At 44.0% G+C, this 16,060-nt stretch overlaps 1 protein-coding gene and 1 pseudogene across 2 annotated transcripts in view; one reads left to right on the top strand and one right to left on the bottom strand.

Moving 5' to 3' along the window:
* The first annotated feature begins 564 nt into the window (after window positions 1–564).
* On the top strand, window positions 565–6,789 carry LOC106726212 (annotated as a pseudogene).
* A 172-nt stretch (window positions 6,790–6,961) lies between these two features.
* Window positions 6,962–16,060, bottom strand: part of APCDD1 (adenomatosis polyposis coli down-regulated 1) — a 29,710-nt gene continuing 20,611 nt past the window's right edge. For both annotated transcript variants that reach the window (XM_014540268.1, XM_005866898.2), the window contains exons 4-5: window positions 10,449–10,770; window positions 6,962–8,964 (exon numbers count right to left, since the gene is read on the bottom strand). In XM_014540268.1, the coding sequence (XP_014395754.1) occupies window positions 8,507–8,964; window positions 10,449–10,770 (780 nt within the window). In that variant the 3' untranslated portion in view covers window positions 6,962–8,506. The remainder of the gene's footprint in view (window positions 8,965–10,448; window positions 10,771–16,060) is intronic.

The raw sequence follows: 16,060 nt of genomic DNA, 5'->3' as shown, positions 1-16,060 counted from the left end.
CAGACATAAAAATGCAATATTCTATATGATTCCATTTAAATAAAATATCCAGAATAGGTCAATCCATAGAGACCAGAACACAGATTAGCGGGTTCCTGGGACTGGGGGAAGGGGTTTGGGGAATGGCTGCCTAAAGGGTATTCATCTCCTTTGGGGATGATGAAAATGTTCTGGAACCAGATAGTGGTTATGTTTGCATAGCATTGTGAATGTACTAAATGTCACTGAACTATACACTTTAAAGTGGTTAAAATGGCGAGTCTTAGGTTATGTGACTTTAAACACAATGGAATCAGTATTATTCAAATGGTTGTTTATAGACATTGTCTGTCTACATCTTACTGTGTGTCAAATTTTTCTGAAAGTGAATAACTATCAAAATGCACACTTGACTTAAATGATCATTATTTCTGTTACCTTGCCAATAAACTCTTGGAAGTTGGAGCCAGTGCACTTATCTCTGCATTTTGCACAGTGCCACTTTCATCGTCTTACACATGATAGTCCCTAAAGTCAAATGCCTCACAAAGGAGAGGGGCCCCAAAGATGCATCAAAGTCTCGAGATGAACAATGACAAGCAGCATGACCACCTTCTAGTAACTTTTCTTTTTTGAGCAACTACTCTGAGCCATGCACATTCATCATTTCTAATCTTTACAACAATTCTGCAAGGTGGATAGCACAAGGTACCATGCACCACAAGGAATGATAACTGTTCAACTAATACCTAGAGTGAGTTAAAGTGAGAATATCATAGATGATGATCCAAATGTACTGGGGATGTGCCCGCAACCAAGGTACATGCCCTTGACCGGAATCGAACCTGGGACCTTTCAGTCTGCAGGCCGACGCTCTATCCACTGAGCCAAACCGGTTTTGGCAACTTTTCTTTTTTGAGCAACTACTCTGAGCCATGCACATTCATCATTTCTAATCTTTACAACAATTCTGCAAGGTGGATAGCACAAGGTACCATGCACCACAAGGAATGATAACTGTTCAACTAATACCTAGAGTGAGTTAAAGTGAGAATATCATAGATGATGATCCAAATGTACCTTGAATATTTTATTTATTTTTAAATTACAGTTATTGGGATGACATTGGTTAATAAGATTATATAGGTTTCAAGTGTATATTTCTATTTACACTTGGATTTATGACCTGTATATTGTGTACCTACCATCTAAAGTTAAATTATCTTCCGTCACCATATATTTGGCTCTGTTTACCCTTTACTACCCATGTACAAAATTTTGTTGTTTTTGTTAATTCTCATCTGAGGATGTTTTTTCATTGACGTTTAGAGAGAGTGGAAGGAAGTGGGAGAGATAGAAAGAGGGAAACATCGATATGAGAGAGACACTTTGATTGGTTGCCTCCCACATGCGCCCAGACCAGGGCCAGGGATAGAGCATGCAACCGAGGAATGTGCCCTTGACCAGAATCGAACCCGGACCCTTCAGTCCTCGGGCAGACGCTCTATCTACTGAGCAAAACTAGCTAGGGCCCATGTACAAAAATTGATTTAAAATGCATCAAAGACATAAATATAATATCTGAAACAATAAATTCACATAGAAAAAACATAAATACTAAAATTATGAACCTTGGTCTTAGAGAAGATTTTATGAATTTTAATATTTTAATTAAAAACATATAAACATATATTTACTCATCAATCTTTTAATAAGGAACCAGGAACTTTCTTTAATTATTGGTTCACCAACTTCTTGCATACTTCTCACTTGTAAAGCATGGCCCACAATTTCCAGTTTTGGTTTCTCTTAAGGAGAAGGAAGAACATAGAGATGCTGTGAAATCATTAGAGCTCAGATTCGTTCTACATTTTTGTCCCTGTCCTAACCAGTAACTTAAGTTCTCTTACTTATACCTTACTTAGTAGCAATATTTTCATCACCTTTTATATTATCTTCCCAACACATTCAACTTGGATTTCATGGAGAAAATTCTCTTTAGAAACATTTTTAATAATTGTTTTGTTTATTAATTTTCTCCTTTTAAACATCAGCTTTGAAATTAATTCTATAATGACAACAAAAAGAACAGCCAACATAAATAAGGTTGAGAATTAAAACAACTTAATAGGCATACAACTCATCTGGTGGCATCTTTCAAACTTTAATGTGTACAAGAATGACCTAGAGAGAGAGAAAAATTTTATTGAAACACAGATTCTGATTCTGCAGGTCTGGAATGGGGCCTGGATTGTGCATCTCTCACAACCTCACATGGGATGCAATGCTGATGGTTCACACTCCAGGGAGCAAGGTGCGAAAGCACCAAGGTCATGGGCATCAGCCAGCATATTCCCGAGCAGGAATGGGAGAGTCCATGAATCCAGGACACTGATAAATGCAGGTCTGTTATGAAAGCTTCTATTCTACTAGGTCATGGTTCTCATTACATAAGTGGGGATATTGAGCAAAGAGAAGCTGAAGGACTTACCCAAAGGGGGCCAGAGGGGGGTGGGCAAGCAGGAATTCAAACACATACCTGTTTGCTCCAAAGCCCATACTCTTTCCACCGCACGTCTAAGAAAGCTGAAGCACAGAGCACAAGGCACCCTAGAAAGGCTGTAGGAAATGACAGTTCTGCCCAACTTGATCAGATTGAAGCAGCAAAATGAGAAAGCAGTTCCCTCAACAAGATCTGTGTCTTTCTGGATTTCTTACAAATCATTAGATGGGTCAACTAAGATAAGAGATTTTACATTCTCTTCCTAAAATTTATATATTGTCACAGAACTGTGGGCTTCCAGAGTTCCAATTATTTTTTAATTATTTTTAGCACCACCATTCTCTCCAACATCTTGCTGCTCTTCAAGTGAATTAAAAGTGAAAAGTAAACTTATTGGCCCTCTGTGGTCCGAAAAAATGTTCAGAAACCAGGCACAAGAGAACAATTGGGCACAGTACAGTGATGTTAATGCCTACATCATTCCCTAGGAGAATGGTTGCTCCAGAAATAGATAGTATTGTTTGTTTGTTTGTTTTATTAAATCAGGCTGCTCATTTGAATTCATATTCACTGCTTTATTATGCTGGAAGTTGCACATGACTTCTTTGGATCTTTGGCTCAATAATCACTTTGATGTTTTATTTATTGATTCAGAAAAGGACTTGCCTTTCAAGTTTGTTATCTCTGATTTCAATGAAATTTTTCAAAGAATTTAGAAACTAGCTCCATAGTACAGTCTACTCGGTTTGAAACTGGCACAAGATTCTGAAGTATTATTGGTGCCCTGGGTGTTTCCTGCCATTTAGTTTCAAGCTAATAAGGAAATGCAGAGGTTGGCTAGAGTTTGCTATGAATATTGTAGATAGACATTTGTGCTGGAACACATTCAAAGAAGGTTCTTTAGAGAATGCATTTTATTGTACCAGAGACTTTGCTTTCTTGGCTATTGAAATTATTTATATTTGGAAATCAGAGCTATTTCTCATCTTTGACCAACTGTTTTGTGAAGCCTCAACTTCCATATTTATGCAATCCACCTGTGACATCATTCAGTTGTTTCCATGGCAAAAAAAAAAAAATTCAAGATAGACACAATATAAAATGTAATTTTTTGGAAAAGGACCTATTCAAATTCTTTGTGTTCCTTTGAGGTTTTGTTTGTTAGTTTCTATTGAATCACAAGAGTTTCTTATATGTGTTTTGAATATTAACCTCTTATTAGATATGGTTTGCAGTATGTTCTCCCACCCCATAGGTTGCTCTTTCATGCTATTGCTTCCTTTGCTGTGCAAAGGCTGTTTTGTTTTAATATAATCCCACTTGTTTCTTTTTGCTTTTGTTGCCTGTGCTTTTGGAATCTTATCCAAGAAATCATTGCCAAGACTAATGTCATGAAGCCTTTTTCCTATGTTTTTTGATAGGAGTTTTACAGTTTTGGGTCTCCATATATAAGTCTTTAATCCATTTTGAGTTGACTTTTGTGTATAGTGCAAGGGTCAAATTTTATTCTCTTTTTATCTGGATATCCAGTTTTCCCAACACCTTTAGTTGAAGAGACTATCCTTATGTATTTCGGCGCCCTTGTCAGAGAACAGTTGACCATATTAGTGTGGGTTTAAGTCTGGACTCTCCATTCTGTCTCATTGGTCTATGCCAGGTGCTGTAACATACTAGCTTATAACATACTATTTTAATCACCATGGCTTTGCAATATATTTTGAAATCAGAAAGTATGGTACCTCCAGCTTTGTTTTTATTTCTCAAGATAGCTTTAGTTATTTAGGGTCCTTTGTGGTCCCACATACATTTTAGAATTGTTTTCTTTTTCTGCAAAACATGCCATTGAAATTTTAATAGGAATTGCATTGAATCTGTACATCTCTCTGAGTAATATGGACATTTTAAAATATTAATTCTTCTAATCCATGAACATGGGATCTCTTTCCATTTATTTGTGTCTTCTTTAATTTCTTTCATCAGTGTTTTTAGTTTTCAGGGTGCAAGTTTTTCACCTCCTTAGTTTATTGGAGAACATGTTTGCATATAACTCTATATCTGACAAGGGGTTACTATTCAAAATATATTAGAAACGTCTACAACCCAATAACAAAAAAATAATAATCATCTAATTTTAAAATAGGTAGAAGTCCCGCAGGGGTGGGGGGATGGGGTGGACAGAGTCAAGGGTTTGGGTCACTGATGGTGGCTCCTAGAGGCCACTGGGAGGGGAGGAGGTCATGGGAGCAGCCACAACTTCCTGGAACCAGCACAGGCTGGGGAGCAGCCGCAACTCCTGGGGCAGGGCCAGGGCTTCCAGGTCTACAGTGAAGCCCCAACAGTCCCCATCTTCTGGAGGTCACCAGAGTTTGTGGTGATGGGTGCTGTAGCTGCACCACTGCCTTCTCCCCATCCTCCATCCCCCTGGGCCGGGATGATCCCTCCTCCTGTGCTGGGCCCAAGGTGTCTGGTCTTCTCCAGTAGTTGCACCTGCCACGCTGCCCCCTCATTCATCCTCTTGCACCTTGGGTGGCATAGGCACCAAGATGTGCAATTGAGTGGTCTGCCACTGGGAAGCCGGTGGCGAGAACACAGCCTCATGACAGCAGGGTTTTCACAAAACAGTCTATAAAAAGACCTGTTAGAGCCATTGTTGCACCCCACGCAGGATATACATCCTGTGGACCTTTTGTGCCGCTCATGCTTACAAACCAGTGGATCCATCTATTACTCAAAGAACTTTCATCCTCGGGCCTTCTCATCGTGTGCCCCTCTCTCTGGAGGTGCCCTTTCCAGTGTGGATATAGAGAACACCTCTGTGTGACCTTGTGTCCACCAAACAATGGATAGAGAACTATGGGAGGCAGGAATGCCCGAACACAAGTCTCTGCAGACCAGAAGGTGAACACAGTGTTGAAATGCATTTGCCTTATGCAGCTAAAGCCTGGTAAAAGCCAAAGGTTCTGTTACAATTGCTACACTAAATGCCAGGGGGAGATTTATAGACCCACGGGACATCTAGATAAAATGGGTATAAGTATCATAGAACGGCCCTGTATCTTTTAGCAATTACTTGAAGAAATACCATAATACCATAGGTGGAAGACATCCCAGGGTGTCAGTAAATGCTATCACAGGGGAATAGAATGAATATGAGCTTTTCCTTTTTGAGTTGTGCCCAGTCAAAGCCAGCGTAGAGATTGGCAAGACAGTTCAGTGGGTTATGCAGCTGGACCACTCACGGTTCTCTGAAGCTCTGAGTCCTCAGGGATGCCATCTGCACACACTCACATTCTATTCCAGCTCTCACCAAGGTACTGGTCCTGGCTTGGGGGAATACTGAAATCTCAAACTAATAGAACTTTCTTCTCTTCTAGTATACTAGTATGTAGTGCTTCCTTAATTTCAACTCATTAAAAAAAGTTTACTAGTATAGTTTCAGGCAGTGGAAGGAAGGCTGGCATCAAATATTTTTATTAAAAAAAGATAGGCCATGTGAAGGCCCAGCTGTGGCTGATAGTTTTTTGTAAGTAACTTGTAAATCATTTACCCTGGCAATCTTTGCAGACTTGTGCATATTAATTCTGCTTTAGTTTTGCAAATTGTATACAAACAAAGATGGAAACTTTTTCATAAAGAAATTGCATTTATGAATGACCTATATTAGAATATAATAAATATCCTGTTATAGTCAATTGCTACTTGTGTTGTACAGTCCCAGCAAGCCAGTGAAGTCTAGAACATCCACCTTTTCACTATATTCCCCAAACATAGTATTTGCAAGTAGAACTACCTGCTACTAACTTAGGGGTAGACTTCCCAGCACCAGAGTACATATTATGGAGTATTTTAAGCTTGCTGTAGAATATTCTGGACTCAGTCATACTTTTCTCAGAGATAGCATCTTGGTCTTAAGTTAAAATTTCTGACTCTTAAACCTGAATGACTTCTGAAGATAGATTTCTTCAAGATGATGGGAAAACTTGGGAAGATCTTCATGGGATACATGGGGGCTTACTTTTAAAGACACTTATTTGTATTAACATGACTGACATAAAACAATGTATGATGTTATATATGTGGGTGATAAAGTAAGCAACAGGTATAAATCTAATTGTGTCACTAATTAGGAATAAAACATATTGATCATTCTCTGCATTAGGAAGTGATATGATCACATGAATTTCTTGTTATCCCTAAATTATATATTACATTGTACACATGTTACTACTTATATATTTGGGTATTCGTATATATGTGTGTATATATTTGTGTGTACATATATATGTAATGTACTTTTTTAAAGTTTGAATAGATAAGTCTAGGCTGTGAATTAAGTGACTATAAATATACCACTTTTATAGTAAATCACTGAGGTATTCTTTGGCAGTGAGCATAGATTTCACATAATTTTATTATATCCTTTAAAGATAGCATTAGTATTAATTAAATAGATCCACAGGTAAACTGTATCTTCTGGGAGTATTTTTGACAACTTTGTTTATTAAACTTGGCAGATATTAAGTTAGTACTTTCATTGGAATAAACCCCCATCGTATGCACCACAACTTAAAATATAACCTAGAGATAAAGCACTTTGGCACTCCATGCCATCCTTGTAACTTAACACCACAGCGAATGCTATAGCATTTCATAAATTTATTTCTTAAATACAAGTATGACTCTTGACCTCGATCGTGGTTTCCATGTTCACCTTTAGTAGCCACATCCAGGATTTCAGTTACTCATCATTTCCCTCCACCAGTCTCTCCTGGCAATCACACGGGGTGTTCAGATAGCACCATTTGTGATAATGCAAAGGAACGGGCAGACATGATTCCTGCACCCTCCCCTGGCCTGTGAGAAAGCAGCTCGCAGTCTGTACCAGGTGACCCGACACTCAGCAGTGACAGAGCCAAAGTAATGGCAGGACAGAAACTGAGTCAAGCTGGCATGCCCCCTGGTAAGGAGCCTATACACGAAGTCCGGGTTTCACTCGCGTCAAGGGCCTGATGGAGCACCCGCTTCGGAAGCTCCCACTGCATCTCCTTGACCAGCCCGGCCCTTGAACACCTGTGTGGTCTCTGTTGCTCATCTTCGGAGGCAGCAGACATGCCAGAGTGAAGCACCGTCTGCTCACCCCTGATAGATACAGCCTGAGCCAAGACGAGGGTCCCAGGAAGGGGGAACTGTGGAACCAGGGGCACTCTATCATTATGTGGCATTTAACACAGGCGCCAGCCCACGTTCCTGCCTGATAGCAGGACCGCTTTCCATATTTGCCCGGCTGCCCTTGTCTCCTTAGCAGGTAGGACAGCAGCAAGTATTCCCCAACCGCCCAGAAAACAGCGTCTAGCCACCATCTCTGTTCCCAACGAGCTAAAACCACAATAGTTTAAATTACTTTGAAACTTTAATTACAGGTACTTTTCCACTCAACATCAGAAAGTTTGGATGCTCTCCTTTTTTGCATCAAGGCTGTCAAGGTGGTTAAGGTAAATCGTGGGTCTTTTGCTATGTACATATCTACACCCAAGTCTCTTCTTTATTAATAAAAAGTGTCTGGTTTGCAGTCCCAAACCAACAACCCTCTGCCGGATTCCAGGCTGTAAAACGCCGAGAGGAAACACCTTCAAAGGAGGACAGGAAGCAACCACAATAAAAAGCTGTAGCTTGCTATTCACTTCTTCTAAGTTCACCTCAGAAACCGAAGCATAATTAAGAGGAAGAAAAGAAGCGGGCCTCGCTCGCCCCCCTGCTCTCTCCACCAAACGCTCTGCGGTCTTAAAGTGCAATTACTACTGTGAAGGCGCCCAGACCAGGGGCCCGACTGGACAGAGTTCAAAGCAGGAACTTCAAACAGAGCTGCTCATGACTCAGGCTGGGAGGGGGCGAGGCGAGGAGAAAGGGCAGGACAGTTCTCGGGCACTCAAGTGCATCGGCAGCAGCGTCCTCGCTTTTCCTAAGGAAAAAACTGCCAATTGCAAGGAAACCTGGTGTGGATCAAACAGAACTTGGAAAACATTTCTATCTGAGGCTATTCCAGTGCAGTAGAGTCAAAAGGCAGGCAAGCGCAGCAAGCCGCCAGGGACAGGCGCTCCTCCCAGGCGCCCGGCTCCTGTACTGCTGAGCCCTGTGGTCCTCGGAGAAGGAGAAGTCCTCGGGCCGGGACACAGAGGACGCGCACTGGACTAAGGGCATCTGGTAGGACGTGGCTCTCTTCTCGGGCCTGTCGGGACTGGACCCGTCGCTGGGCCTCTGGCCATTGAACAGCAGGTAGCGGCCGCGGGCGTCCTGCTCCATTTTGAAGATCTCGTATTCCGTGTGAGGTAGCTTGATTCCCAGGGCCACGCAGCCATTGGTGTGCGTCACATCCTGCTGGACGCCCACCTGCCAGGAGCCCTCGGCCCCACATTCATTCCCGTTGAAGACGTTGAGGAGCGAGGCCGTGGCCGCATCCATGGGGGTGACCTTCATGTGATTCACTGCAAAGGAGAGAGGACAGTTCCGTGAGTCTCGGGGAGGGAGCGTGCGGTGGGTGCAGAAAGCCTGTGGAGCACCTGCCCGCAGCACTGCATCCCCACAAGGCCTTCTGCCCTAGAACCAACCCTGATGCCCACCCACCTGACCACGGCCCGCGTCAAAGCACCCTCAGGTGGAAAGAGCAACGTGTTGCTCTGGATGACAATCACTCCACATGTATGTCGGTCAAAGTGGCCTACACTGGGTGTCCCAGATTGCAATGGATCGCAATTGTCTGACGTGTTGCTCTGGATGACAATCACTCCACATGTATGTTAGTCAAAGTGGCCTACACTGGGTGTACACAGGCTGAGCCCAGATTGCAATGGATCGCAATTGTCTTTGGTGACACTGACTCTTTGGGATTGACAAAATATTCAATGAAACTGGAATTTTTTTTAATGAAAAGATTTTAAGGTTTTTAAACATATTTGGTATCAAATACCTATAGTAGTTAGAAGTCTTGCAAATTAATACTGGCCCATAGATTGGGCAACTAAAATAAATTAGGCTACAAACAAGAAAAATGAATAAATACATTAAATACAAATCCCGGAACTGATAAGAGGACCTCTTTTGAAGACCCTTCCAGGGGACTGCATTCTGTGTGTACCAAGAGAGCTTTTGGGTCGAATCAGACACATGTGTCCATTCTCTTGGCTAGAACTACCAAAGGTCCATTCTCGGAGCAAATCTTCCTTTCTTAAGAGGAGGGCTAAGACGCCCTAGGACTTAACTGGGTCATCAGAAATACTTTAGAGTAAATAGACTGACCCATGGAACGCTATCCTGGGAGCGGTCATCCCCAGGGTCCAGGCCGTCCCTCTTCGCCAGGACAGGGCTGACACCATCTTACAAAGGTGTACAAGCTTTAAAAAAATCTAGACGTAGAGCCCAAAAGACTTTCTTCCTGATAACAGCCCAGTGACCCTCATTCCTCACCTTCCTCGCTCATTATGTATTCTAAGCCTCCCATCTTCGAGCACGTGACAATTTCCTCACGCAGGACAAGCCCAGCGTTGGAAATGACAGCTCCGAGCCCCTGACGTGTCACTCACACCTGCTTTTTATCTCTCACTAAAGAAAGCAGTGCATGCAGTGAGGGTGATGTTATTGTAGGGGTAGCTCAGAATACGCCAGGAGCTGCACATAAGAAAGGAAATGCGCAGACTTGGGACTTCACTCTGAGTAGCATCCTCCTGGGCCACACCTGGCACCGTGCACAGGGTGTGGGCTCCCCGGCCCCACCCTGGCTGGCAGAGAGGGCTCAGAGGCTGTTGTAAATGCTGGCCTTGGGGCAGAAAGCGTTCCCTAATCTCTTCTCCAACATCTCTAGCAGAAAAGAGGACCACTCCCTCGGGTTAGCTGCCTAAACAAAAGTCACAAAACCGCTCCCTCTCCCTCACGCATTGGAATGTTTTGCTGGGATTTCAGGCAGAAGACCTACCTTTGAACACAAACTCAGTTCCCCCCATGACCCTGGAGGAGTGCACGCCGCGGCTGTAGCGGCCCTTGGCGTAGATGGTGAAGGTGGGATGCTTGCAGACGGGGTCCGAGTAGTGGTAGTAATGCCCTTCCCAGGTGTTATTGTTGTCGTGGAAGATGAAGTGGCGCGTGAGGAAGAGGACCTCGGGCCGCACCTCACAGCGCTGGCTCACCCACTCGCCATGCAGGCCCACGGTCAGGTCAGCCTTGGGGGGCAGGAGGGGAGGGTGGTGCTCATCCGACCGGTGGATGATTCGACAGGCGATGCAGGCATGGTCGTGGTTCTGCAGCCAAGAGACAAACACAGGAGAGACCTGACTTATGAGAGTGCAGTGTGCACGTGCTTCCTGCAATGGCGATCACCGCAGTGGGGGTGGGTGAAGCCCCTGAGCACCCTGACTTGTGTGATCTGGGTACCCAAGAAGCACCTGGAGCCATGCTACCAGGCACAGGTGGTGTGTATGTGTGTGCATGTGGTGTGTGCATACTCACAAGTGCACACGTGTTTGGCTGACATTAGAAACTCACCTAAATATTTCATAAAGAGATACAGTCTCTCTTTAGAATCCCATTACATCTTCAGAATGCATGTGCTAGACACTCTTTCAAAAAGAAGGATTTGTATCACCTCATATCCATTAGGATGGCTACTATTAAAAAAAACACTCCAGAAAATAACAGTGTCGATAAGGATATGGAGAAATTGGAACTCCTGTGCACACACTGCTGGCGGGAATGTAAAACGTTGCAGCCACTATGGAAAAGAATTACTTTATGATCCAGTAATCACACTTCTGATTTATACCCAACAGAGTTGAACCCAGGGTCTCAAAAAGATATTTTTCACCCTGTTCATAGCTATTATTCACAATAGCTAAAACATGGAAATGACCCAATGTACATTGAGAGATAAGTGGATTAACAAAATGTGGTCTACCCATACGATGAAACACTATTCAATTTTAAAAAGAATGAAATTCTGACACCGGCTACAACATGGATGAACCTTGAGGATGTTATGCTAAGTGAAATAAGCCAGACACTAAAGGACAAATACTGTGTGATTCCACTTACGTGAGGGACCTGGAGTAGTCAAATTCATAGGGAGAGGAAGCAGAATAGTGGTTCAGGGGCTGGGGGAGGGGGGATGGGGAGCTAGTGTTTAATGAACACGGAGTCTCAGTTGGAAAGAGGAAGAAGTTCTGTGGATGGATGATGGTGATGGTTGCAAAATAATATGAATGTAGTTAATGCCACTAAACTGTACACTTAAAAATGGCTAAGATGGTCAATTTTATGCTATGTGCATTTTACCACAATTAGATATTTTTCATTAAAAGCAATTAGAAGACAAGACACACAAACGTTTTTTGTTTTTGGTTTTTAAAGGACAGCATCCGACTGCTGTGGATGAGACAGAGAGCTGTCCAGTAAAGCCAGGATGAAGGAGGGGGCCCGAGGAGCGCAGAGCAGAGCCTCAGAAGGCGGCAGACACACCTTCATCCATTTGTGTCTGCCGGCTTCGGGTCTGGAAGGTTTATGGGCTCTCATTATGCCTCCTGCTTTAGAGCTTTAAGCCATTTACTGAGTGTGAGCTAGCTGGGGCTCCCCTCTTACTGAGTCTGCTTTGTACACTAACACAGGCCTGGGACAGGTTTGTGGCTAGAAAACCTCGTAGTAGGGTGGCCAGACACTGTCAGCCACGTAGATGCTGGTGGTCAGAGGGCTCAGAGGGTACATAAAAAGCTGGTCCCTGACTATTCCTGCATGGTCCAGCTGTTTGCCCTACGTCGGAGATGCCTGCAAGCCTGCCTCCTCTGAGTGTGGGGACCTCTATCCCTCTGCTCTTCTCCCTCCCACACAGGGAGCTTTAAAGCCAGCTGGGCCAACAGGCACTGGCCATGCTAAAAGCAGGACTCAAATCTGATCATGCCATGGCGGCGGCGGTGCCAGCTGAGGCTCAGCGTTCTGGTGGACAGCCCATGGACACAGCCCACGGACCCAGCCCTGCGCTCCCTTGCCCAGGGGTCCATGAGGTGCAGCATCTTGCTGGCAGGCAGGCAGGCACTCTGGCAGGCATGCAATTGTTTTTCTAAAATCAGAAAACAAAGCTCAAAGCCCTTTTCATCCCCAGCACTGACTCATGTGATGTAGCTGTAGCTGCTGCTCAGAAAACGCTCAGCCGTCTCAGAGAGCGGAGAGCAGTGAGGAGAGGGCCTTCTGGCTGCCAGCCTCTACCTCCTCCCAGGAGAGCTCAGCGCTCACTCACTGGTTGCTGTGTTCATTAGATGAGCTACAGCTGTGATTCGTGGGATAGCAGGGTTCCTTCGCTAACACCGTTTGCAGCTTGTGGACCATGAGATCAAAGGGACAGCCGCAGAGTGAGATGAAGGCTGTCCTGGGTCCCCGTGCCTTTGTGGGCCTATGGTTTCCTACAAAGGGCGCTAGGGCACACGGGAGAAGCTGCTCGGCAGCCGTGGTCAGCAGCGCGATGCTGTCTGAAACCTGCACACAGCCCATTGCACAGAAAGAGACAGTTCCAGGCGGTCCTGAGGGCCCTTTGCCAGGCCCAAGCTCTCAGCAGCCACTGTCGCTTAGCAGCTGGTGACCTGGGGCACGTTATTTATCTCTTTAGGCTTCAAAGTCGTCACATATAAAACAGGGGTCCTTATACTTACTTGCATAACCGCTGCAAGAAATGAGCAGCAGATTAAGGTGGTTCCTCCTCGGTGCTCCCAGGCCACTGTGAGGAGTTTCTCAGAGTGGCGGGCCAGGGGGTGGGATCACATACCTGCATGGCCTTCCCAGGGAAACTAAATGGCATGAGCCACACTGTATGTGCCACTATCTTTCAAATGCATGTTAGGGTGAATAAGACACACATTTTGTTAAAAGAAAGCATCACCAAGTTCAGTAACTTTGCCATTATGTATGTATTAGTAAACTGCCAGGAGGTGAAAGTTCCTAAAAACAAACAAACAAACAAAAAAACATCACCAAGTTCAGTAACTTTGCCATTATGTATGTATTTTCTTAGTGAACTGCCAGGAGGTGAAAGTTCCTAAAAGGGAAAAAAAAAACACCAAAAACGTTCTGATACTCTAATTCTGAGGTGGGAAGTTAGTATGAATTAAGGGTAACATCTTATTAGCTGCCGCACCAGGAAGTAGCCTCTTAATTGCTAGCAAAGCTCATCATGATCAGCGCCTGTATCAAACCCCATCTATTGTCCCTGCTCCCCTACCCCAGCCCCACGTGGTCTGAATAAGCCCAGCCTGTGCTCAGATTCAGATCTCTGAGATTTCACGGGCAGGAGAGGGGTGTCCTGGTGCTGGTGCCTGTTAACAAGGACACTGAGCTCTGCAGGAGGCGGCCTTGGAGAGAGAAAGGACCCGAGCAGCACAGCTCCCCACGAAGAGCTCCGTGCCACTCCACGGGCAGCTCAGCAGCTGGCAGCTCACTAACCACTCCTCCTCCTGCTCCCTGGGCAGACCCTAAATGGCCTGTTTACTTCTACGCCAACCCTGCCTCCACCTCCCCTTCCTCCTATGGCCCACACTTGCTTTGCTACCTGTAATTTGGGAATTTAAAAACATCAATGGTGACCACTTTATTTCTGGTCATTCTAAGAAGGCGTGAGCCTCAATCTCTTTGTTTCCTCCAGCACCAATGATCAACTCAGGAGCTGCCCAGGAACTTCGCAGATCAGAAAAGGAACAGGTCTAGTCAGGGGAGCTGGGCACAACTGCCAGGCCCAAGCTGTTCTAGGAAGGTGCCACACCCAGCATGGTAGCATCTGGTGTTCACGTGGTGCTTTTAAAACAACGGGGCACGGGTCTTGAGCTAAAGTGTTTCTTAGCAGAGAAAAGCAGATCATGTAGTTTGGGGGAAGCTTGCCATCCATCCATCCATCCATCCATCCATCCATCCATGCATCAGCTGATCCATCCATCCATCCATCCATCCATCCATCCATCAGCTGGGTCTGTGAGGATTTAGGGAGGGAGTGGGGGACCCTTGGGTATTATTGGTCTTGCCAAATTCCTTACACCAGTTAGTTTTTTTTTTTTATTGTGGTAAAATAAACATAATGTAAAACCTACCATCTTAACCATTTTATGTGTGCGGTTCAATGGTACAAGGTACATTCACATTGTTGTGCCACACCAACACCATCTATCTCTAGGACTTTTTCATCTTTCCAAACTGAAACTCAGCATCCATTAAACAGTCACTCCCCATTCCTGCCCCCAACCAGGCCTCGACGAGCACCATTCTGCTTTCTGTCTCTATGACTTTGACTACTCTAGGTACCTCATCTAAGTGAGATCACACAATATTTGTCCTTTTTATGATCGGCTTCTTTCACTAAGCACAATGCCCTCACAGTTTGTCCATGTTGTAGCATATGTCAGAATGCCCTTTCTTTTTAGGGCTGAATAGTATCCCATTGCATGAATACACCACATTTTGTTTATTCATTCATCTGTTGGTGGATACCTGGGTTGCTTTTAATTTGGGGCTATTATAAATACTACTACTATGAACATGGATATACAATCTATTCCAAACCCTGCTTTTCATTCTTTTGAATATATACCCAGAAGTGGAATTGCTCGAGCATATGGTACTTCTATGTTGAACCTTCTGAGGACTACCATACCGTTTTCCATAGCAGCTGCACCATTTCCCCCAGCCATGAACCAGGGTTCTAATTTCTCTCCATTCTCACAAACAATTGTCATTTTTTCCTAATAGCCGCTCTAGTGGGTATAAGGAGATATCCCATTGTAGTTTTGATTTACATTTCCCTAATAATTAGTGATGTTGAGCATATTTTCATGTGCTAAGGAGCTATTTGTGTATCTTCTTTGGAGAAATGTCTATTCAAGCCCCTTGCCCATTTTCAATAGGATTATTTTTTTAGTTGACTAGTTACATTTTAAAATAACTCTTTAGCTGGCATGAAGAAATGAAAGAGGTCATAAACAAGGGTGAACTTTTGGCCCCTCTGTAGTTACTGTCAACAAAGGGACCGCTTAGCCACAGTTGGATAGAGGAAACACCTCTCTGTTTTGTAGACAGATTTTTTTAAAAACTTAATTTGTGCTCTTTATTCCTTGGATTGAATAAAAACCAAAATACCTACAGGAAACAGCAAAGGGAAGCCGAAGTTAAAGCCTATATATTGCATTGGGCTCTAATGTTTCAGATGCTTTTTAAAATAGTAGCCTTTCAAGATTAATAAAAGGGAAGACTTTTTCAACATGGAGAGTAATCTGTGCTATGAAATATCATCTGCTTTATGAAGTTACTCTCTTTTATTGGACCATGTTCTAACAAATGCCTCTCCTGTGAGAGCTTACTCGCCCAGGCTTTCCGATGGGGCTTCCACATATCACTCCCTTCCCCTGAAGCTCAGAAAGGGCTATTTTAAAGCCAGCATTTCTGTACACAGAAGCTCTGAAGATTAAAGCAGAGACCAGAACGTGTTTCCTTGTAGCTATTCTTTACACCAACTATTAAAAGCTTTAATTCCAAAGGGGAAGGGGAGAAAAAGAACCTTATACAATG

This window comes from Myotis brandtii, unplaced genomic scaffold, assembly GCF_000412655.1.
Source record: "Myotis brandtii unplaced genomic scaffold, ASM41265v1 scaffold240, whole genome shotgun sequence".
NCBI lineage: Eukaryota > Metazoa > Chordata > Mammalia > Chiroptera > Vespertilionidae > Myotis > Myotis brandtii.
Note: the sequence above shows the minus strand (reverse complement) of the source record. Positions and strands in the feature narration are given on the sequence as shown.